General features: G+C 42.2%; 2 protein-coding genes across 3 annotated transcripts; both read right to left on the bottom strand.

Moving 5' to 3' along the window:
• Nucleotides 1-560: 560 nt before the first annotated feature.
• On the bottom strand, nt 561-26,319 carry intu (inturned planar cell polarity protein). Of its 2 annotated transcripts, none has more exons than XM_079672294.1 (17): nt 25,922-26,319; nt 23,523-24,106; nt 21,632-21,717; nt 18,828-19,043; nt 14,670-14,788; nt 14,466-14,555; nt 13,868-13,945; nt 9,139-9,325; nt 8,715-8,768; nt 7,480-7,542; nt 7,042-7,251; nt 6,586-6,678; nt 5,624-6,037; nt 2,083-2,177; nt 1,816-2,005; nt 1,319-1,455; nt 561-1,045 (listed from the first exon to the last, which is right to left on the bottom strand). In XM_079672294.1, the coding sequence occupies exons 1-17, from the start codon at nt 26,005-26,007 to the stop codon at nt 934-936; spliced, it is 2,814 nt and encodes a 937-aa protein (XP_079528420.1). In that variant the 5' UTR covers nt 26,008-26,319; the 3' UTR covers nt 561-933. The 2 variants fall into 2 exon arrangements, with proteins under 2 accessions (XP_079528420.1, XP_079528419.1); XM_079672293.1 differs by lacking the exon at nt 25,922-26,319 and adding an exon at nt 25,092-25,513.
• On the bottom strand, nt 2,352-5,613 carry LOC307033731 (uncharacterized protein). Its single transcript, XM_079672295.1, has 2 exons — nt 4,485-5,613; nt 2,352-3,973 (listed from the first exon to the last, which is right to left on the bottom strand). Exons 1-2 carry the CDS (start codon nt 5,140-5,142, stop codon nt 2,745-2,747), a joined length of 1,887 nt encoding a protein of 628 aa, XP_079528421.1. The 5' UTR covers nt 5,143-5,613; the 3' UTR covers nt 2,352-2,744.

Raw genomic sequence — 26,319 nt, 5'->3', positions numbered from 1 at the left:
AGCTCTACCTTTCATTCTTCCTCCTCTCACTCTCACCCCACCTCTTCTTCCTCCTCTCACTCTCAGCCCAGCTCTTCCTCTTCCTCTTGCTTCCATGTTGGCTTCCATTGTTTCTGTAAGAAAGTACTCATCTGTGGTCTTTTTATAGTGCTAACATCCTGATTGATGAGCCAACAATATGCTATAAGGTGTTTGGTCAGGTGGAACGTGTTTCTCTATAATTGGTCCATGTGTGAGGCATTTTGAATATCAGTGTTATGTATGTGCAAACACGTGACTTTATGTCAGATTCCTGTGTCTCATGTGGAGAAACGTGTGCAGTGGTTTGAAAAAAGTGCCATGTTGATTTGCAAATTGTGTGAAAAGCTGAAAACGTGTTTAGAGTTTTGGAGATTTGAGCCGATGTTTTGCTCTTTGAGTGTCAGTTAAAATAATTATGCTTTATGTATAATTTTAGTGTGTTAGCAATCGAGAAAAACTGTAATATTTGGAGAAAGAATAGCTTTATTTCCACTCCCTTTTCAGTAATGTAGAATTATGTTGTGGAGACGGACAAACAATAAAAGAGAGTTGCTTCTTTAATTGACTTTGTTAATCTATTTCCATACAAAACTGTACATCTTAAATAAAGTATCATTTAGTTGTTACAACACTGCATTGTTACAACCTTATTTGCTGTCAACATGAAGCATAGCTGCAGCAGAATAGTTTCAGTTGGTCCACAACACATTTTCTGAGGTATTCACTGGCTTTTCACTTCCACAAACACATTAAGACACACATCTGTGGTCGGCAACAAAGCACAAAACAATGACCTGCTATATTATAATAATAATAATAATAATAATAATCCCCAACAGTTTTTTTCCTGAGAGTTCAACAGATGCTAAGAAGTGTTGTAGTGTGTGTCCATCCTTCTCTTCACAGATCTGATCACAAGGCCAGACCGAAGGAGAGTCTGAAGGCCATCTCTACGGGAACCTCTGCCACCGAGTCGTGGAAACACACGTAGAACTCCTGAGGGACCGGCTCGAGCAGCATGCGACTGAGACATGGAAAAATACATTAGACTGGGGGGGGGGGAAAGGCAGGCTTGATATTTTCAGAAAATTATCCAGAATGCAATTTTGGAAGTTAGAAATAATCATGAAATGTCATAAGACACACAGATAGATCAAAACTTTTTCTTTTTTTTTATGTAATTCTAAAAATAGTTAAAAGCACAAATTAAGGCAAAACGCTCTCAAGTAGAACGGGGAATGTTGAGCCTAATTTGAATAGTTCCATCCAGGTATTCATGTAATAGGATAAAGTGTACCCTATCACCCAGTAGGTCATGGTGGGAGCGGGCTTCCTCTGGTCCGTCCAGTTCTCAGGTTTGCACTGAAACAGGACCCCGTGCTCCTTCACTGGGCCGAGACCCCAGCCCTGAGGCCGGTCTGCAGCGCGCCGGCCCTGCAGGGGGACAGGTCATTCAGTATACCATCGATTGCATATTCTGGACATGTGTTTTTTCTAGAACATTTGACATGTATTTTCTTTAGCATATGTTGGACTTCCCTTCTGTGGGACGAATAAAGGTATTCGGATGTCGTTTTTTTTGCATGTTTTCGACATAACAATACTATGTCGTTTTTTGCACATTTGCAACTATTATACTATACTAGTTGCAAATACGCAAAAAATGACAGTATGGTATTTTCGAAAACAACATAGTATGTCGTTTTCTTTTGCATATTTTCGACACAGTATGTTGATCAGACACGGTCTGCGGTTCTAAACACATTTCTTCATGGCCTCCTAGAGGTGACGAACCCTGGTCGGCAGGCTCTGCTGGAACGCGGCGCGGATGGAGAGGCAGCAGTGGTGGAAGTTGCGGATGAGCTGCGGGTGGATGGAGCCGCTGAGCTGAGCCTCCTCCCTGTGGGTCGGAGCGATGAAGATCCCCTGGACACTCTCCATCACGACGTAGTGGAACAACGTGTTCTCTGCTCCAGAGGTCAGTCTGTCACAACAAGAAGAAGCTTTTTAGCAAGTTCTAGCCAAAATGTTAAAATACAAGAAATGCATCTCATCACCCACTTCATGGTGTTGTACATCTCCTCCGTCTCCCTTTCCGTCAGGGTCTTCTTCAGGGTGCCCAGGAAGAATGGATTCGGGTGCTTCATCCTGGGAATCTGATAGAGCCATATGAAATCTGTTTTATTATTTTCCAAATTCCATTTTATTTTTTGCCAAATTCCGTTTTTTCCGTTTTAATATTTCAGAATTCTGTATTTTGCTTTTTACGCTAATTTTACCATCAGAAATAGTGTCTAATAAGTGGGAATGAATAAATGTCCACAATTCAATAAGATATAACAGTCTTTTTTAATGTTTAAGTGCTACAGTTCCATTTTAAAGTGCTTATAAGCTTCAAGTAAAGAAAAAACTCTAAACAAAACATTCCCTTGGCTTCTGGCTTCTGAGTTAACACATTTTAAGCAAACTTTTCTCTCTGTGCTTCAAGTAAAAAAGATAAATAACTGTAAACAAAACACTCAATACAATAACTGTAAACACAATAACTGTAAACTGTTACGCTTTTCATTATAAATGAAAAAATGCATCAGAAAATATGCAACAACTTACTCAGTAACCTGAATTTAGTTGAAAACTTGAAACTAAAACAATAAAACGTGTTTCTGTTTCCCTGTAGTAGTATGACTAGTACTACTACTCCTTATTAGCTCCTGTCTGTCCATTTAAGTCTTCCATCTATCAGAGACATCTCCATTGAAGTACATGATGGTCAGCCTCTTTGTGTTGAGCTCGGTGAGTGCCTCTCGCTTGTCTGTAAGGAGAGTCTTGTACTTGCTAAAACTCCTCTCACAGTCAACTGAGCTGACTGGGAAGTAGATGTAGGACATTGCCATTTCTGCAACTTTTGGGAATCTCACACTCATGCCCCTCCAGTAATCAGCAAGAGTGACATCAGCTGCCAAGGGCTCCCTGGAGTGCTGGTAGGCAAGCCATTGCTCACTGAGCTCTTGTGATGGGTTTGCCATGGGTATCAGTCTTGTGTAGGCTTCAATCCGCTTCTCCATGGCTGGTGCCTGCCTTGGATCGAACACTCTTATCAGCTTGTAGATCTCTCTGGCTGGGTGCGTGTCCCAGTGCTTGGAGAACTTTGTGAAGGCCAAGTGGAAGGCATCATGGAGATCGTCAAGAACCTGCTTCCTCTCTCGAACACCCGTCTTTCTCAGCAGCTCATCTGTCTTGGCACCAAACCCGCATGTTTTTGCTGTTCCATTCACTAGGTAAGAGCCCAGGTCCTCCATGATGTTGTATGCAGACACTGCTGTGGTACGATGGGTTCTTTCTAGGATAGTCAGAGCTGTCATCAGTTTGGAGCAGCCTTCTGCGATGAAGGTTAGCTTCACAATGAGGGCCTGCATCTTTTCCTCTGTTTCTAGCAGGCTGAGGATGTTTGTGACTGCTTGGGCTGATGAATTTTCTTCCAACAAAAATTCTCTGTACAGATGAACATGCTCTGCGTGGTACTGCACTGCCTCAAACCAGCTATTCCATCTGGAGCCCACTGATTCAGGAGGAGCCTTGGTGTGCACAAACTCCTTGTTGATGAGGAAGCTCACCCATCTTCTCTTTCTAGCAGGCTTCCTGCAGAAGACAGATCTAATCGCTGCCACAAGTGATGCAGCATCAGAGAAGTATCTGTAGTGCTGCCAGGTCTCACCCACCAGATTTATGATATGGCAGAGGCACGTTACATGGACACTGTTGGGCATCACTCCTTTTAGAATCTCCCTGTATGCCTTCAGACAGTAGGAGGCATGATCTGTGACCACTGCCCAGACATCATTCAGTTCCAGATTATTGCTGTGGAAGGAGCGTATGATGGCTTGGGCAACTGTTGAGTGGTTGCATCGATCCATGAAAATTACATCCACCAGATAGTACTGGTTTTCAACACCTGCAATGAAAGATAACACAAGCAAAAGATTATTATATTTAAGCCAAATAATATTGTGACAAAATAAAAATGCACAAAATAAAAATACACATTTCAAGTGTAAACAATAGATACAGCTAGCTACTGACATTATCACAATGTCAGTAGCCTAGCTATAGTATCTATTCTATTGTGATGAAATACAGTAATGCATAATTTATGCACCTTTAGTTTATTTTGTTTATAAAGGACAGTGTGCACTGACAATCATTTGCATTAAAAAAATAGACTGGTGCACCAGATTTAGCAAGGAGCTATAATTTCCATCTATAGTCCTAAATGTAGGACTACTGTACATAGCTATTTAATCACAATAGTGTCATTGATTAGCCTCGCCCTCTAGCTGTATCTATTGTGATCACCAGGCAGAGATCATCGTCATCACACTTTGCATGCTGACAATGCACACTGCAGCATGTAAAAAAAATTAGGATATTTAAACGACATGTTAATAGGCTGTTCATTAGCTCACCAATGACGATGTTTAGAACACTGCAGTCCCTGGTATCGGTCGTCTCGTCAACAACCACCGACAACTTCTTCCCACGGATTTTCTCCAAAACAGCCGTTATATGTTGGTCAAACACACGGGGCAGATGGATTTGACGAAGGGCTGTTTCGTTCTCGGGCAGCGCTCCTCCCTGCTTGCAGTGCTTAACTAGAAATGGTCGCAGCTTCTTCAGCTTTGCTAAAGGGATGTCTGACTCGGCGCAAACAGCTACAAAGTCCTGCACAAACTCTCGTCTTGAATCTGCTGACGAGGTACTTGCTGTAATTGTAGTTTGAAGTGCAGGTGTGTTTTGGGAAGCACAGTGTTTTCCCTTGTTTCTGACATGGCTTTTCGAGACTAAATGATCGTCGCACGTATTTTTGCGGGTCCAATCCACGGTATGTTGACAATATTTACAAAATAACTTATCGCCGGAGGCATAAAAATCATTCGGATACTGCTGTGCTCTGAATTGAGGGTTTAGTGTGGAATTTCGTAGCTTTTTAGATGATGATGTTGATACCGAAGCAGCTACACGCTTGGACATTGCTGTGTTGTTGTGAAGCAGTGTGGAAGTGACGTGTGCGTTGTAACACGTGTTAGCGTCCCGGTCATTTTTGCTTTGCACCAAACATTCCATCGTTCTCCCGAAAACGGAATTTCAGTCCAAATTATGGCAAATTCTGCAATATTCCACGTTTTACAGTTGATTCCATTTTTATTGGTCAATTCCGCGATTCCGTCCGCGATTCCGTGAACGCGGATTTCATATGGCTCTAGAATCTGATGATGAAGCAAATATTATTACCCCGTGGCCTGAGTGTGGTACGTTAACAAAAATCATTCAGTGGACAAATCATTTTGACACCAGTTAGCACCATTTCATTCTAACACTGTTCTGTATTCCAACTAAAAACACGTTTTGTGACCTTCCTTTGTTTATCTGATTCTATGTGTCAATGTTGTTGGGGGTGTATTACACATTCCTCTGAAAACACACATTTTTTTATGACAAATAAATGTTAAGAATTATTACACGCACATTTTTTGTAAGCTGCATCAAGACACAGTAATAAACAACAGGAACAAATATAAGCCTCAAGGAAAGACTCCAAATGTACCTTAAAGAGTCCTCCGCTGCCTCCACTCCCCTCAGACCCTCCGGACCCCAGGGAGTCCCGACGGCCCCCCAGCTTTCTCCCCGAGTCCGGTGTAGAGTGTGGACTGAGGCCTGGAGCCAGTGATGTCCCAGCATCCATCTGGCCCTCGCTGCCGCTGTCCGATTGGCTCCTCTGAGGGCTGCTCCGCCGGGCCCTCTCTCCGAACAGGCTGCGGCCCCTCGACCCCCCCGAGGAGCCTCTGACGGCCCCCGCCAGCTTACTGAAGACGGGGGAGGACGAGGCCAGGCTGTCCAGGCGGTCGCGGGCCGCGGGGAGGAACCAGTCGGCACAGGACAGGCAGGGGGCCGGGGGGGCGTTCAGGCGCTCCTCAACACCAGCCTGCAACACCTCCAGCTGCAGCAGGGTGGCCTTCACCTGGGCTCAGAGAGGAACAGCACTTTATAGGCTTTTCCTTTTTTCAGCAGGATGAGTGAGGAGGGTACAAGGACATCACATTCAAGATGTCACGACGCCAAGAAATTAACTGACTTAAATGAAATAATTAATACTTCACTCATTTTTTCAAAACAAACAAACACTAACCAAACCTCCCCTCCCCCCTCCGAACTAACGCAAACTGTAAACGCTTTTTCATCCATATTCATTTGATACATTCCTGTTAACCTCTTTTTAGGTAAATATATGTATTAATTTCTTCTTATTTATATTCATAACTACATTCCTTTTTACGTTCAGTTTATCCATTCAAAGTACTGTATGTTTGTATCTTAGTGTTTGACAATAAAAACCTTAAGTACTTCTATTTTTCTTGCAAGACTTGATACATTCCTCAGCTACAGAATGTCCCTTTATCCTTCCTCGTCAGTATAGTGGACAGTATCTCCGCCTATTTGCATTGTTTAGGCTGTAAGAGTGACTAGGTAATATGTTAGCCATTAGCTTTGAAGAATCACAAGGTTCACCTGATCTACGTAGACACAGTCGGGTCCTGGAGAGCCCAGAGCTGCTGAAGCACAGCCGCCGGCCTCCAGCAGCACGCACTGCATGAAGTGCCTCTGAAGAGGGGGGAGAGAGAGAGGGGGAGAGGGAGAGAGAAGGGGAAATGATTGTGAAATATATCTTACACAAGTTATAACTTAACTTGTACCATATACAAATATAACTGAGTAGAAATCGGGCAACAAGGAGTGATTGGTTTGGAGGGGGCAAAGTTAGTCTTTGTTATATTTAATAAAGTAATAAAGAAAGTCAATATACAAGTGCAATCCTAAATGTAGGAACACAGCTAGTGTTCTCATGAACCAAGTTCTCTTTTTGGTGTGAACGCAAAATCCCAGGAACTATCGGAACTAAGCGGGAAAAGTACTCCGGAGTGAAAGCGCCTGATGATCATTTGACACGACAGATGGCCTCCTCACCAGCCCCACTATGAGGAGGAAGTGGCGTCCTTGGGGTTGGCTGTATCCTGGGTTGTTGGTGCTCGCTCTCTGCTGGGGGAACACCTCCCTCCAGATGACCAGCTGACCCACGCGCTGCTCAGAGGCCAGAGGCAGGAGGCAGTAGTGCTGGCAGTACAGGCACACGTCCAGCAGGTCCTCTTTAGGCAGGTGGTTGGCGATCAGGTAGGACTGCAAGGGGAGCGTGTGGACAATTAAGTGCAGCTTTTATCAAACAAATGTAGGGTTTAAAGCCAGCATTGTGAGCGAAAATACATTTGATAGAGTGTAATAAAACTTATTTTTACGCTGCTATGGACAATCTTCCATTAATGTACATCCCTAACACTGGATATGAGTGATATGAGAGATATGAGAGATATGAGAGATGAGCGAGTGTGTTTTCACCGAGATCCCTACCTTGTAGAACAAACAGGAGCCAAGAATGGCATACAGACGCCTCAGGCCAAAAAAGTCCTCAGACTGTTAGAGAAGGAAATAAAGATAAATAAATACAACAAATAGAGTAGTGACATTGTTTGACCTCGATACAAATTGGACCTATTATAAACCAGGAACTCTTTAAACAACAATGAACAAATAAGGAAACTTAACAAAGCTTGGCGAGATGACAATATAAAAAACACATTTAAATGGAGCTTCAATTGAACTCAACCACTTCCTGTATGAATCTCCCCTCGCTCTCACTTTGTCTGACCTAAAGTGCTGCTTCATGTAATCGGTTAGCGCTGCACGTACACAGGCAAACCAGACATTAGCTTCTCATTAATAATACAACAGGTACACGAACACAACTCTAAAAACAGTCTGAACTTTCCTCTCCCCTGCTGAGGCCAGAAAGCAGATGGCATCTCAGCTCACATGCATGTTCTGCCAACTAATACATAGCAGGATTACGGAACACGTGTGGGTCTAAAGCCTACAGCACCTATTTGTAATTGGCTAAATTGTTATTTATTAAAAAGCTTGATTTTGTTCCCCACACGTATTCTGTGAAGACCCCCCCCCCCCCCCCCTATACTTGATTGGTAGGTTTCAGCACGAGGAGTGAGATGGGGTGGGTCTTAAGGGAGTACGCGAGAGAGAGAATTCATAACAAGTGTTGGACGACGTGTTTTTCGGATGGAAAATGAGCCAAACGCGAAAACGCAGCAGCACTTGGATGCACTTCAACCAAAACCCAGGCAGTGATAAATCCCACCATTTGTAAAGGCAAAATATCCTTTAAAGCAGGGTCAACTAATAATCTCCATCGCCACTTAAAAACACAGTATCTAATATTAAGAGTTGCGTGAATTTCATTCAAGGCAAGGCAACTTTATTTACTTAACACATACGGAGGGTAAATTCAAAGTAGTACATTCACTGACATTGATATGGCGCCACCTTGTGTCATGTTTACAATGCAGATTATTGACATTAGGTCTGGTAATACAGTCAATCATTATCCTGGTGATTATTTCACAGATAAACCTAGTAGCCCCGCCCCCTTTAAAAAACGGCTCTTTTGAAGGAACGGAGCCATAAGATCCGGCTCCCTTCAAAGAGCCATAATTCCCATCACTAATTCGCAACAGGTGGCATGGATATACAAGTATGTAACGCTTGACAGCAGTGCTGGTGTGTTTTCTCACCATTTCTCCAAAATCAGAAGACTCGAAATCAGAGAGAACAGTATCCACCTCCATCTGTAGAGAGAGAACATCAGATAAAATCTTAATAGCATTTATAATATGTCAAATCCTTTTGTATTTCCAATTACTTATAGTCTTATCCAAAGTCTTAACTTATCCACTTTAACCATATACATCATTACATTTGCATCTATTTTCAATACAGATACTCTATGAATGATGTATTTGCTACATTTCCAACATTGGACACTAGAGGGCGCCATTGCTACATTTTTAAACAACTTCTTCACAACCAACATTAAACAATAAAAAAAGAGACACTGCAATAAACAAATATCTGTTACCACTGCATTTACTTCGACTCCATCACTAATTAAATGTTTACATGATATTCTTGTCTCTGTCCCCACAGAGAGAAATTAACCTTGATTTCTGGAGGCAGCGTGAGCCATCGGACCGCCGGCAGTCCGTCCAGAAAGAGGGTCCCTGAGACGTCGGTGGGGGGGGCGGAGGAGGAGCCGTCCCTCAGGCGAGACGGCTGGATGAGCAGCTGGAAGAACAGGCAGAAGAAGTGGTCCAACCTGGGGGCGTGGTCCGCCTGACAGAACGCTCTACAGAGGACACAATGAAGAATAGGTCATTCATAGGACTACAGAAGAATGACTACATCTCAAGAACTACAAATACCATGGCTGCCTTTGGAAAAGCAGACAAGTTGCAGTTTACATCTACAGTATGTCAAGCAGAGAGCATACTGGCCTCTCCAGGTCATGTTCTAGCTGATGAATTTCGTCTGTTGCCATCAGGGCGTATGCTTTACCTGCTCTTCAGACAAATCGCCGTTCGAAGTCCTTCATCCCCTCTGAACTCAAACTTTTAAATTCTTGATAGGTTTTTTAACTTGATTATTTATTTATGTATCTATTGGGATGACGAAGCAAACATTATTACCCTGTGGCCTGAGTGTTGTACGTTCTATGTTCCTGCCTCTGTCCGTCAATGACATAAGGTGCTCACAACCAACTTTCCTATGTGTCTTCCCTTTAGTCTTTCCTGTGTCTTCCCTTTAGTCTTTCCTATGTGTCTTCCCTTTAGTCTTTCCTATGTGTCTTCCCTTCAGTCTTTCCTATGTGTCTTTCCTTTAGTCTTTCCTATGTGTCTTCCCTTCAGTCTTTCCTATGTGTCTTCCCTTTAGTCTTTCCTATGTGTCTTCCCTTTAGTCTTTCCTATGTGTCTTTCCTATGTGTCTTCCCTTTAGTCTTTCCTATGTGTCTTCCCTTTAGTCTTTCCTATGTGTCTTCCCTTCAGTATTTCCTATGTGTCTTCCCTTTAGTCTTTCCTGTGTCTTCCCTTTAGTCTTTCCTATGTGTCTTCCCTTTAGTCTTTCCTATGTGTCTTCCCTTTAGTCTTTCCTATGTGTCTTCCCTTTAGTCTTTCCTATGTGTCTTCCCTTCAGTCTTTCCTATGTGTCTTTCCTTTAGTCTTTCCTATGTGTCTTCCCTTCAGTCTTTCCTATGTGTCTTCCCTTTAGTCTTTCCTAAGTGTCTTCCCTTTAGTCTTTCCTATGTGTCTTCCCTTCAGTCTTTCCTATGTGTCTTTCCTTTAGTCTTTCCTATGTGTCTTCCCTTCAGTTTTTCCTATGTGTCTTCCCTTTAGTCTTTCCTATGTGTCTTCCCTTCAGTATTTCCTATGTGTCTTCCCTTTAGTCTTTCCTATGTGTCTTTCCTTTAGTCTTTCCTATGTGTCTTCCCTTCAGTCTTTCCTATGTGTCTTTCCTTTAGTCTTTCCTATGTGTCTTCCCTTCAGTCTTTCCTATGTGTCTTCCCTTTAGTCTTTCCTATGTGTCTTGCCTTTAGTCTTTCCTATGTGTCTTCCCTTCAGTCTTTCCTATGTGTCTTCCCTTTAGTCTTTCCTATGTGTCTTCCCTTCAGTCTTTCCTATGTGTCTTCCCTTCAGTCTTTCCTATGTGTCTTTCCTTTAGTCTTTCCTATGTGTCTTCCCTTCAGTCTTTCCTATGTGTCTTCCCTTTAGTCTTTCCTATGTGTCTTGCCTTTAGTCTTTCCTATGTGTCTTCCCTTCAGTCTTTCCTATGTGTCTTCCCTTTAGTCTTTCCTATGTGTCTTCCCTTCAGTCTTTCCTATGTGTCTTTCCTTTAGTCTTTCCTATGTGTCTTCCCTTCAGTCTTTCCTATGTGTCTTCCCTTTAGTCTTTCCTATGTGTCTTTCCTATGTGTCTTCCCTTTAGTCTTTCCTATGTGTCTTTCCTTTAGTCTTTCCTATGTGTCTTCCCTTCAGTCTTTCCTATGTGTCTTCCCTTTAGTCTTTCCTATGTGTCTTCCCTTTAGTCTTTCCTATGTGTCTTTCCTTTAGTCTTTCCTATGTGTCTTTCCTATGTGTCTTCCCTTTAGTCTTTCCTATGTGTCTTCCCTTTAGTCTTTCCTATGTGTCTTCCCTTTAGTCTTTCCTAGGTGTCTTTCCTATGTGTCTTCCCTTTAGTCTTTCCTATGTGTCTTTCCTTTAGTCTTTCCTATGTGTCTTCCCTTCAGTCTTTCCTATGTGTCTTTCCTTTAGTCTTTCCTATGTGTCTTCCCTTTAGTCTTTCCTATGTGTCTTCCCTTTAGTCTTTCCTATGTGTCTTCCCTTCAGTCTTTCCTATGTGTCTTCCCTTTAGTCTTTCCTATGTGTCTTTCCTTGAGTCTTTCCTATGTGTCTTTCCTTGAGTCTTTCCTATGTGTCTTCCCTATGTATCTTCCCTTTAGTCTTCTCTTTAGTCTTTCCTATGTGTCTTCCCTTTAGTCTTTCCTATGTATCTTTCCTTTAGTCTTTCCTATGTGTCTTCCCTTTAGTCTTTCCTATGTGTCTTCCCTTCAGTCTTTCCTATGTGTCTTTCCTTTAGTCTTTCCTATGTGTCTTCCCTTCAGTCTTTCCTATGTGTCTTCCCTTTAGTCTTTCCTAAGTGTCTTCCCTTTAGTCTTTCCTATGTGTCTTCCCTTTAGTCTTTCCTATGTGTCTTTCCTTTAGTCTTTCCTATGTGTCTTCCCTTTAGTCTTTCCTATGTGTCTTCCCTTTAGTCTTTCCTATGTGTCTTCCCTTCAGTATTTCCTATGTGTCTTCCCTTTAGTCTTTCCTATGTGTCTTTCCTTTAGTCTTTCCTATGTGTCTTCCCTTCAGTCTTTCCTATGTGTCTTTCCTTTAGTCTTTCCTATGTGTCTTCCCTTCAGTCTTTCCTATGTGTCTTCCCTTTAGTCTTTCCTATGTGTCTTGCCTTTAGTCTTTCCTATGTGTCTTCCCTTCAGTCTTTCCTATGTGTCTTCCCTTTAGTCTTTCCTATGTGTCTTCACTTCAGTCTTTCCTATGTGTCTTTCCTTTAGTCTTTCCTATGTGTCTTCCCTTCAGTCTTTCCTATGTGTCTTCCCTTTAGTCTTTCCTATGTGTCTTTCCTATGTGTCTTCCCTTTAGTCTTTCCTATGTGTCTTTCCTTTAGTCTTTCCTATGTGTCTTTCCTATGTGTCTTCCCTTCAGTCTTTCCTATGTGTCTTTCCTTTAGTCTTTCCTATGTGTCTTTCCTATGTGTCTTCCCTTTAGTCTTTCCTATGTGTCTTTCCTTTAGTCTTTCCTATGTGTCTTCCCTTCAGTCTTTCCTATGTGTCTTTCCTTTAGTCTTTCCTATGTGTCTTCCCTTTAGTCTTTCCTATGTATCTTCCCTTTAGTCTTTCCTATGTGTCTTCCCTTCAGTCTTTCCTATGTGTCTTCCCTTTAGTCTTTCCTATGTGTCTTTCCTTGAGTCTTTCCTATGTGTCTTTCCTTGAGTCTTTCCTATGTGTCTTCCCTATGTATCTTCCCTTTAGTCTTCTCTTTAGCCTTTCCTATGTGTCTTCCCTTTAGTCTTTCCTATGTATCTTTCCTTTAGTCTTTCCTATGTGTCTTCCCTTTAGTCTTTCCTATGTGTCTTTCCTTGAGTCTTTCCTATGTGTCTTTCCTTTAGTCTTTCCTATGTGTCTTCCCTTTAGTCTTTCCTATGTGTCTTCCCTTCAGTCTTCCTTTCAGTCTTTCCTATGTGTCTTCCCTATGTGTCTTCCCTTTAGTCTTTCCTATGTGTCTTTCCTTTAGTCTTTCCTATGTGTCTTCCCTTTAGTCTTTCCTATGTGTCTTTCCTTGAGTCTTCCTTTCAGTCTTTCCTATGTGTCTTCCCTATGTGTCTTCCCTTTAGTCTTTCCTTTAGTCTTTCCTATGTGTCTTCCCTTTAGTCTTTCCTATGTGTCTTTCCTTGAGTCTTCCTTTCAGTCTTTCCTATGTGTCTTCCCTGTGTGTCTTCCCTTTAGTCTTCCCTTTAGTCTTTCCTATGTGTCTTCCCTTTAGTCTTTCCTATGTGTCTTCCCTTTAGTCTTTCCTATGTGTCTTTCCTTCAGTCTTTCCTATGTGTCTTCCCTTTAGTCTTTCCTATGTGTCTTCCCTTTAGTCTTTCCTATGTGTCTTCCCTTTAGTCTTTCCTATGTGTCTTCCCTTTAGTCTTTCCTTCAGTCTTTCCTTCAGTCTTCCTTTCCTTCAGTCTTCCTTTCAGTCTTTCCTATGTGTCTTCCCTTTAGTCTTTCCTATGTGTCTTCCCTTTAGTCTTTCCTATGTGTCTTTCCTTGAGTCTTCCTTTCAGTCTTTCCTATGTGTCTTCCCTGTGTGTCTTCCCTTTAGTCTTCCCTTTAGTCTTTCTTATGTGTCTTCCCTTTAGTCTTTCCTATGTGTCTTCCCTTTAGTCTTTCCTATGTGTCTTTCCTTCAGTCTTTCCTATGTGTCTTCCCTTTAGTCTTTCCTATGTGTCTTCCCTTTAGTCTATCTTATGTGTCTTCCCTTTAGTCTTTCCTTCAGTCTTCCTTTCCTTCAGTCTTCCTTTCAGTCTTTCCTATGTGTCTTCCCTTTAGTCTTCCCTATGTGTCTTTCCTTCAGTCTTTCCTTCAGTCTTTCCTATGTGTCTTCCCTTTAGTCTTCCCTATGTGTCTTTCCTTCAGTCTTTCCTATGTGTCTTCCCTTTAGTCTTTCCTATGTGTCTTTCCTTCAGTCTTTCCTATGTGTCTTCCCTTTAGTCTTTCCTATGTGTCCTCGCGGGAAGAAAAACAGCAGTTTGACCCGGCTCTCTCAGCAGGAAAGCAAAGAGCGACCCACCTGTCCAAGGAGCCATACATTACTTTCAGCGTCCGGACCACGTCTCCCACCACCGTCTGCAGACACAGCAGAGGAACTCTGGAGGAAACAGAGACATGTTGAACCCAGACCTGAACGAGCTTCAGCGGATGTCATCAAATACCTGGACTAACTGCCAGGAACCATGAAGCAAAAGCATTTTATAGTTTTTTTTTCTCAACATTGGTGTTCCTAAAAAATCTATCTGTGAGCTTTTAAGCATGAAGGATTTCATAACTGAGATGATGCTGGATCGGGTTTCTAAAAATATAAAAGTGGGGTAAAACGAGTCGTCTCATGAACAACCACAAGCTCCTTAAAGGAGGTATTCATGCTGCCAGCAGAGGACGAAAAGAAGACCGTACGCACGTTGAAATAGTTTTAACAGATACTGCTCTTAAATACGTCTCCACTTCTACAAATAAAGGTCATTTCTAATCTCTTAAAAATGTGCAACTGCCGTATGAAATTCAATCCTGCCGGGCGATGTCTATGTTGTTTTTTTCATCAGTCTGCAGTTCAAATGAAATGTGGAGGAGGTATTTTACAGTGTCTGTGGGAAACGTGTGTTTCGCGCTACCTCTCAGCAGGAAGACCGATGACTAGAAGATTGTTGCTTTCCTTCCAGTAGCCCACATGGACCAGCTGCTTCCCGAGCAGGAGAGAAGAGCTGGGGGAGAGGATAGAGGAGACGAGTGAGCAAAGTGTAGAACATCCAGGAATGAACATGGAGAAAAGTTAGTTATTTGAGGGGAGCTACAACTGGGATTAAATGTTAACCCACCTGAGTATCCTTCCCCCTGTGACGTTCTCCAGCATGTCACACAGCGTGAGGAAGATCCCCCTCACTCCCTTCAGCTGCCCCGATGCTTCGGACGCAGGGTACTGGTACAAGATCTCCTCCTGCAGACACAAGAACACAGTCACACAGAGATACAAGGTCAAAGTGTTGCCGTGTGTCACAAAGATTTATACAGTGGGTCAAAAAAGTACTTAGTCAGCCACCAATTGTGCAAGTTCTCCCACTTAAAAAGATGAGAGAGGCCTGTAATTCTCATCCTAGGTATACCTCAACTATGAGAGACAGAATGAGAAAAAAAAGTCCAGAAAATCACATTGTCTGATTTTTAAAGAATTTATTTGCAAATTATGGTGGAAAATAATTATTTGGTCACCTACAAACAAACAATATTTCTGGCTCTCACAGACCTGTAACTTCCACTTGTTGACTCTATTAATGGCACCTGTTTGAACTCGTTATCAGTATAAAAGACACCTGTCCACAACCTCAAACAGTCACACTCCAAACTCCACTATGGCCAAGACCAAAGAGCTGTCAAAGGATACTAGAAACAAAATTGTAGACCTGCACCAGGCTGGGAAGACTGAATCTGCAATAGGTAAGCAGCTTGGTGTGAAGAAATCAACTGTGGGAGCAATTATTAGAAAATGGAAGACATACAAGACCACTGATAATCTCCCTCGATCTGGGGCTCCACGCAAGATCTCACCCCGTGAGGTCAAAATGATCACAAGAACGGTGAGCAAAAATCCCAGAACCACACGGGGGGACCTAGTCAATAGTCAAAGTAACGGCCCGTCCACACTACAGCTTCGACAGCTTCAAAAACGGTTTCCAACGCGTCTGCCCATTCACTTTGAATGGGGTGACCTCACGTTGCCTCGCTTTTCGCCGAACTGAATTGTGGGTAGCAGAGTGGAGCTTTCCTGGCGTTTCAGGCTGCAAAAGTTGAGCAATGTTCAACTTTAGAAGCTTCTGAAGCTTTCGGTGGAAGCGTCAGCCAATCGAATCATATGCCAGTACCAGTTCTAGCCAATCAAACCGCTGCTTGTGTGTCAGGGGCGGGAGATTCATGTGATTGGTTGTTGGTCGAGCTTCAGACACGCCCACCGGCAAGCTTTTTTTGAAGCTGTAGTGTGGACGGGCCGTAACAAAGGCTACCATCAGTAACACACTACACCGCCAGGGACTCAAATCCTGCAGTGCCAGACGTGTCCCCCTGCTTAAGCCAGTACATGTCCAGGCCCGTTTGAAGTTTGCTAGAGAGCATTTAGATGATCCAGAAGAGGATTGGGAGAATGTCATATGGTCAGATGAAACCAAAATAGAACTTTTGGGTAAAAACTCAACTAGACGTGTTTGGAGGAGAAAGAATGCTGAGTTGCATCCAAAGAACACCATACCTACTGTGAAACATGGGGGTGGAAACATCATGCTTTGGGGCTGTTTTTCTGCAAAGGGACCAGGACGACTGATCCGTGTAAAGGAAAGAATGAATGGGGCCATGTATCGTGAGATTTTGAGTGACAACCTCCGTTCATCAGCAAGGGCATTGAAGATGAAACGTGGCTGGGTCTTTCAGCATGACAATGATCCCAAACACACCGCCCGGGCAACGAAGGAGTGGCTTCGTAAGAAGCATTTCAAGGTCCTGGAGTGGCCTAGCCAGTCTCCAGATCTCAACCCCATAACATTTTTTAGGAGGGAGTTGAAAGTCTGTGTTGCCCAGCGACAGCCCCAAAACATCACTGCTCTAGAGGAGATCTGCATGGAGGAATGGGCCAAAATACCAGCAACAGTGTGTGAAAACCTTGTGAAGACTTACAGAAAACGTTTGACCTCTGTCATTGCTAACAAAGGATATATAACAAAGTATTGAGATGAACTTTTGTTATTGACCAAATACTTATTTTCCACCATAATTTGCAAATAAATTCTTTAAAAATCAGACAATGTGATTTTCTGGATTTTTTTTTTTTTTTTTTCATTTTGTCTTTCATAGTTGAGGTATACCTAGGATGACAATTACAGGCCTCTCTCATCTTTTTAAGGGGGAGAACTTGCACAATTGGTGGCTGACTAAATACTTTTTTGCCCCACTGTATCTCTGGTGAGCCTATCAACCAAAAGAAATGTCACATAAAGTGTGACATATCTACATGTCACTTTAAAAGATTAATGTTCCTAAAGATATTTGACATGTCGGACTGTCCAGAGTAAAGAAGAGTAGATTCAGGAAGTTAGCTGAAGCTCAGAGAAACTCATCAGTGCTTCCTGTAACGTGTGCACACAAATCGTTTTCACAGTTGAAGTATGAACATTATTTCTGACTATTGATGAGAGGGTTCTTCAGGCAGATTCAGTGTATAGTTTGTAAGATTCCTCGCAGCACGCTGGCAACTTTAAAGAATACAAAGTGGATAAGAGCAGAGCCGCTGAGGGGACTGGGTTAGGGGATACAAACCTTGAATGAACGGGCCCCTCGTAGCCTTGCCAACCAGAACACAAAAACAACAGCCATCACTTAAGCTACGTCTCGTCTGTACATACATACAAGCCAGAAAATGCTCCAATCATGAAATCATCACACGGCTAAGAATCAAAATACCACTGTGGTTTCTACCCTGCAATCAAAGGACTAACTAATCAAAGTGGATGCTCCTGCACGACTCTGTCATTTAGGAAATCCACCGCTGGCTGATGTGGCTGCAGACATCACGAACTCTACTACTCTGATGTTTGGGTGAAAAAACAAAACAATCTGGCTTGCAGATACAAAAAAGGAACTGCAGTTTAACGTCACAAGAACATATCCTGCCAAAAGGTGAGAGTAAATACTTTTGAGAGTAAATGGAAGAAATTGATTATTTATGACACTGTGGGAAAAGGCATATGCTCTTCAGGAGACTACACAATATATCTGAATGCACATTGTAACCATGACTGTTGAATTTTTATTTGATTTATTTCATTGTCTTTTATTTATGATCTTGTACTTGTGTTTTCTATACCAAGAAAAGCCACAAGTACAATGTGATTTCTCTGTTTTGTTTCTCCATTATGTACAAACTTAACTCAATAAAAAAAGGTGTCTAGGACATGAGTGTAAAACAATACAAAATAGGGACCAAAAACATAGGAAATTATGATTTTTTGTATATAGACTACTGCACTTTAGCAAAGATGGCATGTGTGGATTCATCCTAAAGAGACAGAAAAGGACAAGCGCTTCACTCTGGGGAAGGAGCCTCAACCTCCCCCCTTTCTCTCTGCTTTCTGTCACTGGCACCCACAGGATTTGGAGACCGTCCAGAGCAGTAGTTTTCTCTAGAAGTCTGACCTAAAAGCTTTCCACTCCTGTGCTTGAGATTTCCTATTCAAATCAGGTCATTGTTAACACTCAGATATAAGAATACAGCTCACTTCTTCTGTTTCAAATCCAGCTTTATAGCTGCTCTCAGTCAAATCACCCACTAAGAAAAATGTGATCCTAAAGGGGTAGAGTGGACTGTTCCCACTAGCTTCCTTCCTTTCGCTACGCCGCTCCCTCCTAATTATTTTGACCCTTATCCTACTTCACGGATATCTGGTTACTCATTCACATGCTGCCTCCTGCTTATTTTAACGAAAAAACAAGTCGTCCCTGGGTGGGCTTGAACCACCAACCTTTCGGTTAACAGCCGAACGCGCTAACCAATTGCGCCACAGAGACAGCTGCACCAACAAGGGTGGAGCTTATATATAAACTAAAGGGTGGGGGTTGCCTGCTCTCAGGAGCTAAGCATTTGCTAAGCAGACACTGGGGGTTGTTACATAACACTTTATTTTACAGCCAAAAAGGAGATTTCTAATTATCTCAGACTTTAGGCATTTCCATTCTCACTCTTTATTGTGCATTGTGTATTCTTTATTGGCTTTTATTGTCACGTGTGCATAGCTATATTGTAGTTATGACAATGAAAATCTTAGGTCACAGGCTCCTCCAACAGAACACAATAACACAGGTCAAATAGGCCAAGATAAGGTTTCAATTGAAGTTAAGATAGAAGTATTTAATGAGGTTTGTTGGTTAATTTGTCATTCATTTCTGTCAAAGGTGCATAAATGTTTTTACGATACACTTCACACACACCGACTGACCTCTTCCTGCGGTGACGCCGAGTCCAGTTTGAGCGAGAGGAACATGACGATGTGCGGGACGTGTGCGATGGACATCTGAAGCTCGGCGGTGTCTTCGCCCCACAGCAGACGCACCAGCTGGCTGACGGGAGGAGAGGCTTTCGTCTTACGGACCGATGAAGTGTCCTCAGCCCTGCCGTCGTCCATCTGAGCCAACGTCTCCAACAACAGCCTCACCTGACAGAGGAGCGAGGACAAATATGAATCAATCAATCCATCAATCAAAGTGTATTTGTAAAGCCCGATATCACACATTCTTTGTCTCGGGGGGCTTTACGGTTTATACAGAATACGAAACCCTCTGTCCTTAGACTCGCACAATAAGACGGACAATAGGTGTTGTGTGTTTAAAATAAAAAGATAATACATTTGCAACAAAGACAGTCTAAATGCTAGAAAGGATAATGTGTCTATATATAAGGAGAAGATAGACCTAGGTGCATGTCAAAAGAAACAACAAAATAAAAAAGGGGAGATGGTTTTGAATATCCAGTAATGTTGTTAAAAAACAACAACAAAAAACCACATGTATCTTGTTATAATTAACATTCTAATATAACTGCATCAGGCTGCCTTTTGGTCTCTGTTAAGAGTTCCTTCATTCTTTAAAGGTAGCCACTATGGCGCTGTGTGGTTATTTACACTTGGCAGTGTTCATGTGTCTGTTGAAGGAACATAGAGGTGAGCGTGTATGTGAGGCCTAGCATTACCATCCTTGTGGGGACCTAAATCTGTCACGTGTGGGGACTCGTTAATTTTAGGGTGAAGACTTGGTTAGGATTAGGGTAAGGGTTAGGGTTAGGCATGTGTTGGTTAAGGTTAGGATAAGTCTCCAGGAAATGCATGTAAGTCAATGTAATGTCCCCTGAAGTGATGTATACATGGTATGTGTGTGTGGAGCGCTGCCAACAGGGAGAAAACCGTTCAATCATTACACGATCATTGAGGGTTAGGGTGGAGAGTGAGCAGCAGGATGGAGATCGTCTGGGAGAATGTCACACTAACATCCAGAGCTAACCGCAGCATAACAAATTGCAGGGATCTGTGTTGGGGTTTTTGTTTTTGTGCTTGTCTGAGCGTGTTTGAGTAAATTATAACCAGACCCTTGCAACCCGAATGAATCTTCTCTGGTTCATGCGGTCTTTTTTTTACTTTCCATACCACATTTCTCTATTTTACAGAAACAGAAACGGAGCAGCACGGTAATCTAACTAGCACTCGTATGGAAACACATGCAGAGATGAGATACTGCGAGAAATGTCGTAGTTAAAGCAATCTGTCAAATCTCAATTTAAATATTGTACACCACGTCCGATCATAGTTTCTGAAAATGACTATATGGAGAAATACAAAAAAAGATCTCAACCCACTATGAAACGTACAGATCGAGTTAAACCACTAACTGGACACGCCCCACTACATTATGGTGTTTGACTGTATATGCTATATGCCATTTTATTGAACACTCACATACAGGGGAGTACAGATCATGTTTCCGAAACTAACCCAAGCTCCGAGAAATAAATGGGGTGCTGAGGTTGTTACTTTCCACAAAATGTGGGTAGGCATATATTATACGGTACCTACCAAATACATAGAAGGAAATAAATATCATATTCCCCGGGATAAAATGTCGAAACAGTATTTTTCTAATCCAACCATCACTTCAAGAACTCCCGGAGGCCTGTCAGCGGGAACCACAGGCGCCGGCATCTGGGCTGCGAGCCATTTCAGCCAAAAGTATCGTTATTATTAAAGAAGAGCCCAATAGGGGTGGAAAGAAAAATACATGTGACGGACCGTTCAATTGGTGATTCTGAGTCCTTGAAGTCAGAGGTTGTGAAAGGGATATCTACAATTGTTTGCAAGAGAAAGCTTTGGTTATATTGAGATGAGGAATTCATGAAAATGGGTTTAGGCTAACCTCAAATTTGAACAATCACGGGGTGAAGATGCTGAGTGGGCTAAACTGCAGCACTTTCTCTCGTCATGAATAAAAAGGATGTGGTTCGTGCGGATTGCGCTCTCTCTGGAATTCCAGTCTGTTGATGTCAGTCATTCAGTCAGCCACACACTGAGGCTTGTCCCGCTATAAGGGCACGGCAGACTAACTTTAATACTAATATTTATTCCTCCAGAAATAATAGGTGCTGTGTGGGAGGGCTGGCAGACAGAAAAACATCCTCCAACACAATCATCCTGTCCGCAATACAACTCTATTTCAAGTGTCTCAAGGGTCATCGTGGTGTCTGGGGAACCTTGTATTTTGCCCCTGCTCTTTTCCCTACAGTGTAATTTAGTTTCCGACTACATCTTCTAATCAGCTGCGCGTCCAAACCCGCAACAGCTTCCTGTGGGCGGCGAGAAAAGCGTCGCACCGCAGTCCCGTCTATCCGCCAGCCGCCCGGTCACACTCTGTCATTTGCAAATTCCTACTTCCTGATGGTCTGCTTTCTCGGTAGAAACACACGACTGAGGCACGGACTGGAGACTTCAGCTGCAAATCAAAAGGATCGTTTCTCAGTAATTGAGGGTTTTCTAATGTCAAACAGCGCTGACTTCTACATTCTATTCACATTTGAGCAGCTTAGATGAACCCATGCATTTCAAAGTACTTTAATGTCTATGTTTGCAGTTTGGGACAAGACACTCAGATTGTGGGCCTCCTATAAGAAAGGGACTAACAATGTTTTGATCAATATTGATTGCTAACACCTTCAAACTGTTGTTGTTGCTGTGCTTTTATTTAAAAGGTTTACACACACCTGCGTAGGTCCTGGGATGCAGGACAGAACCCTCTCGATGTTTTCAGAGGAAACGTCCACATCGTCCACCGCCACGAGCACATCACCTGAACAAAGCACGAAGAAAAAGGACATTTATCAAACCTGGCTTTGGATAGAAAAGAAAACATGCTGATAAATAGTGTGGATGTTTAACCCGCTGACATATTTGAATTTGATTTGTAGCAGCAAGAAAGAAAAGTAGAAAAAAAAGAAAGGGAGGAGATGATAGATACTAGATTCACAGGTGAGGGTCATGCTGTCCACAATAAAGGAAATTCATTTCATGATAAATTGAAACAACGTAAGCATTGCATCGACGATTTATGACGAGGTTTTTAATCCCTGAAATTAAGCGTCGAACAAAACGGTATAAAAACATATTAGTCTATTGTCTCTGTTGTCCATAAATGTGTGTCACGATGGGTACAATATCCTTCGAATGTTAACAAAATACATTAACCTGATCCTTAATCTGAGTTTCTGGAAGGCAAACTGAAAGGGGTATGCCGCCATGACAGGTGACTAAATACAACCCTGACTAAAAGGAGATATTTCTCAGTCTGGAACCATTTGGGATGAGATACATGCCTTTAATGTTTACTTGGCTTAACAACAGATTCGTATGGCAATGTGCTTCTGCTCTATGCACTTGGCTGTAAAGACCCAGTAAAGGGAGGACAAACAGCTCCACCTGCTCTGTGTGCATGGAGGCTGAACGCCATCTCAGTAACGGAGCTATTCCAGGTATTTTACCACTCTTATTGTTTAAGCATGCTGCATAGAAGCTTCTCAGTTACTCGTGTGGGAAGTCATTTGTGTTGAAGCTCGACGTTCTTCGATCTATTAAAAACTGTCCGATCATTAACCCTGATAGGGGACAATCACTTCAGAGGAGACAGGCTTTCCATCAGACATTTCCTCAGGACCAGGAGCTTCATTTTCTTTAGGAAGTGCACTGAAAGCTCCACTAGGACTGAATATACTTGCTGCGAAGACTTAGCAATGAGAAGTAGCTGTTAAACACCTAAGTGGTTTCTCAACACAGAAACTATGACAAAGTTTGTATCACTTTGAAGTTGTTGCTATGGATGAATGTTTCTGAAAGAGTTTGACACACCAAGGCTAGTTCTTCGTGTACTCACAATAATAACAATAATAATATAGAGTCATTATGAATGCTGTGGGCTGTTTTTCTCAAGAGGACTGTGTTGTATTATTTGCAGCCCCGTGATCTGGCAGTGCATTTGTGTGGATTGGAAATGTAGATGACTCAGTACGACTGCTATTGAAATCAGACGAGCTGCAGTTTCCAATTGATTCTTTTAGAGGACGGGGAAAGTGAGTCAGTGACAAAAGTATGTTATATTTATCAAAATAAAATGTTCCTCCAAAGCTTTTCAGATATATCCCTCGTCTACCGAGGTCTGTACGGGTGTCTTAGCCAACGTGAAACATGCTTTACTGCTTTGACAACTAACATGAAAATGTCATTCTGATATTTGTTTAGTTTTGCACAAGGTTAATAACAGCTGACTCTTTGAATTTAAGTATAATAATAATAATAATAATAATAAAGCTTTATTTATAACACTTTTACAACACATGCAGCTCAAAGTGCTTTACAAAATGAAACATTAAAGTTAAAAACAAACAACAAGAAATTCCCCTCAGATTATTTGTAAGAATTTTAAAAAGGTACATGCAGCAAAATATAACGTTTTATCAGGTTAATAGAATCAAGGAGGTCAAAGGTAGGATCATACAACAAAAATAAATAAAGAATGGTTTCTCTCTGACAGGTAAGACACAAGACAACTGAGTCGATGCAACAATATGAAATATAAAACCCCATGACACAGTATGGTCTTACCAATTAGGATTTGTCCACATTTGATGGCCGGGCTGTTGGGTATCAATCCATGGACGGTCAGTCTGTCCTCCTGTCGGACCTCCGGAGGGTCCCCCAGCCCTCGGCCCCAGGAGGCTCGATGCACCACCCCCAGCAGCGCCTCCAGCAGGCCTCCACCTTCACAGAGAGGCCCTGCCAGACGTTTGGGGTTGAGGTACACACACACTTCCTTCAGCTGCTGGACCCTCACAGCCTGCCTCTGAGCCGGCTGGTTCTTCAGGATGGACGCTGGAGCTGACGAGAGAGCAGAGTTCTCTTTACCCCCATCCTTTGCTCCAGGTTTGCGCTGAGATGGCCGACGTTTTCTCCTCAGGATCCTGGCTAGCCGTTTGAGCGTGGGCTCGCCTTTAGTCCGAGAGGCGCATCGCTGCTTCTTGTTTTGCTCGGTGAGGATCTCGGCCTCCTTTTCGCTAAAGCGGACGTGATTAGTGGCCACACCTTGATTGGCGTTGGCCAGTGCAGCCTCCTCTTCGCCCTCACTCAGCTCCAGGTAGAAAAGCTCTCCGTTCTTCTGGATGTCGTCGAGCCATTCTGGTTCCAAGTCACTGAGAGAGAAAAAGGAAATTGAAAGACGCGTATTATTAAAAGGCATGGAATGGAACTGGGAAGAGATGGTAGAGTATGAGAGATGTACCATCAATTGTATATTCTGTTACAGGATTGTATAACATTTGGGAGGTTGGATATCTTGATATTGCGGTAAAGCTAACTTCTGGTCTAAAAAGCTTTGCTAAGCTTAGGTGAATTATTATACTATTATCAGAGCTGTACATGTATGAAGGAAAAAAACTAAACTATAACATGTACAAAGCATGTCCAAAATAGTGTATGGTGTAATAGTGATATTTCCGTGTGGCTTTTCTCTATTTAAACCTGCTTTGAAGAAGCTGTGGTAAGCAGCTTTGATGTTTTATCCATAAATGTACTGAGGGTGGCGAGAAGCATACAATTATTTATGAAGGTTTACGTCCCAAATTGAAAACATTCCCCAAGAGCCATGTAAAGAAAAAGAGAGGAGAGAAACTGAGTGGATGTGAAGACACACTCCCTCAAAGCTGGACACAGACTTACTGTACATTCAACAATATTATATATTTATATCACATATATAGATATATTTATATACATTCTTCTGCAAAATAATTACTTTTACATATTACTAAGAATACTTTTGTACTTTTACTTAAGGTTTTGAATGCAGGACTTTTACTTGTAATAAAGTAATTTGACAATAACGTATTGTTAATGTTACTAAAGCATCTGAATACTTCTTCCCCCTCTGAAGGAGCCACACATCAAAGTTCAAGTTTTAAATGGGAAAGTAACACCATCAAAATGTTAGTGTCGAGTTACAGGATCTCCTGCTAACAAATGTTTCTGTTTGCTAGCTCGTTCAAACATCTGTCAAATCTGCAGTAGATTTACGGGGTTTCACAATGTCAACTCCACGTTATACGGTGTGTTTGTTTGTTGTCTAAAGGAGGATAAGTGTTTGTTTGTTGTCTAAAAGAGGATACATTATCTTCTTACTCTGAGAAGTCGGAGCTGTTGAAACTTGATGTGGATTCACAGTCGCTACCGTGCATTTCAACACCGTCTTCTTCTGTTTTCCCGCCACAAACATTTGTATTGATACACTTTCGGGCGTCTGCAGTCGCCATGTTGATTACGAGACGTTTTATTCCCCATACAATGCGAGATACTTCTTAAAAAAGCTAAACTTTTTACCAAAACAAACGCTGCTGTTCTGTCGCCATGTTGGAACTCGTTGACGAGCTGACTGGCCACGGTGTGATCACGTGATTCTAAAGAGAGCAATCTGATTGGTGGACAGTGCAGTTGCCCCTAACAACACAGAAGCTTTCTGTTTCCTTGCTGTCTCGGGCATGGGCAGGCAAGTGCGTGCTTGTTTACTTGGCAGCACGAGACTCTCGCACGCTAAATAATGTATTTACCACACATAAAACACCAAATACGTTGTTTTACTATATCTACAGGAACATTTAATTAACCCTATACACAAAAACACAGGTACAGTTTATTAAAATAACACGGTGTAAAATACATCAGAATGTTTGAGAACAACGCTTGAAGTGGGACTGAGGATACAATAACAACTAATTAAATGAACTTTAGAGCGCATTTTTACAATTTTTAGTACGTTTGTGGCATTTAAAATGTTGCATATAATGTCCCCTCTTTCTCCTCCTCCCTACCGACCTGCACGAGTCATTTAAATCCCCTCCGGTATTCAGCAAAGCCACTACGACCAAACAAAAGCACAACACTTTAGGTGTGCGTAAAAAAGAGAAAAGAAAGGTAATTGTGTCATCCATGCATCGTGTGAATTTGCTACTGACCTGTAAAGAAGAACACTGCGAATTGAATCAAAGTCCTCCAAGTTTTTAGAGAATGATCCTCCATCTATAGAAATGTTAAACATCATTTGTGCGTCATGTTTTATGGCCCCGGCCAATAACGCTGCGCTAACTCCCAATTGTCCTGTGAATGAAGATGCAATTTAAAACTCCAAAAGAGCCAAAAAAACAGGCCTTAAAAAGCGATAAAACGTGATCAAAATGTATTCCTTTCCTTTGCCATGCATGCAGTTTCTGCGCCACTATACAGGATGCACTGCGTCTCCAAAAGCGCAACGAATCCTGCTCCAGTTTCTCACGTCAATCACTGGTTTAACACCGACTCTATTCAGAGAGAGCAGAAACCCACTGGTGCCTTTTTTTTTTTTTTAAGTTTTGAG

The sequence above is a fragment of the Notothenia rossii genome (genome assembly GCF_949606895.1).
Source record: "Notothenia rossii genome assembly, chromosome: 3".
Lineage (NCBI taxonomy): Eukaryota > Metazoa > Chordata > Actinopteri > Perciformes > Nototheniidae > Notothenia > Notothenia rossii.
Note: the sequence above shows the minus strand (reverse complement) of the source record. Positions and strands in the feature narration are given on the sequence as shown.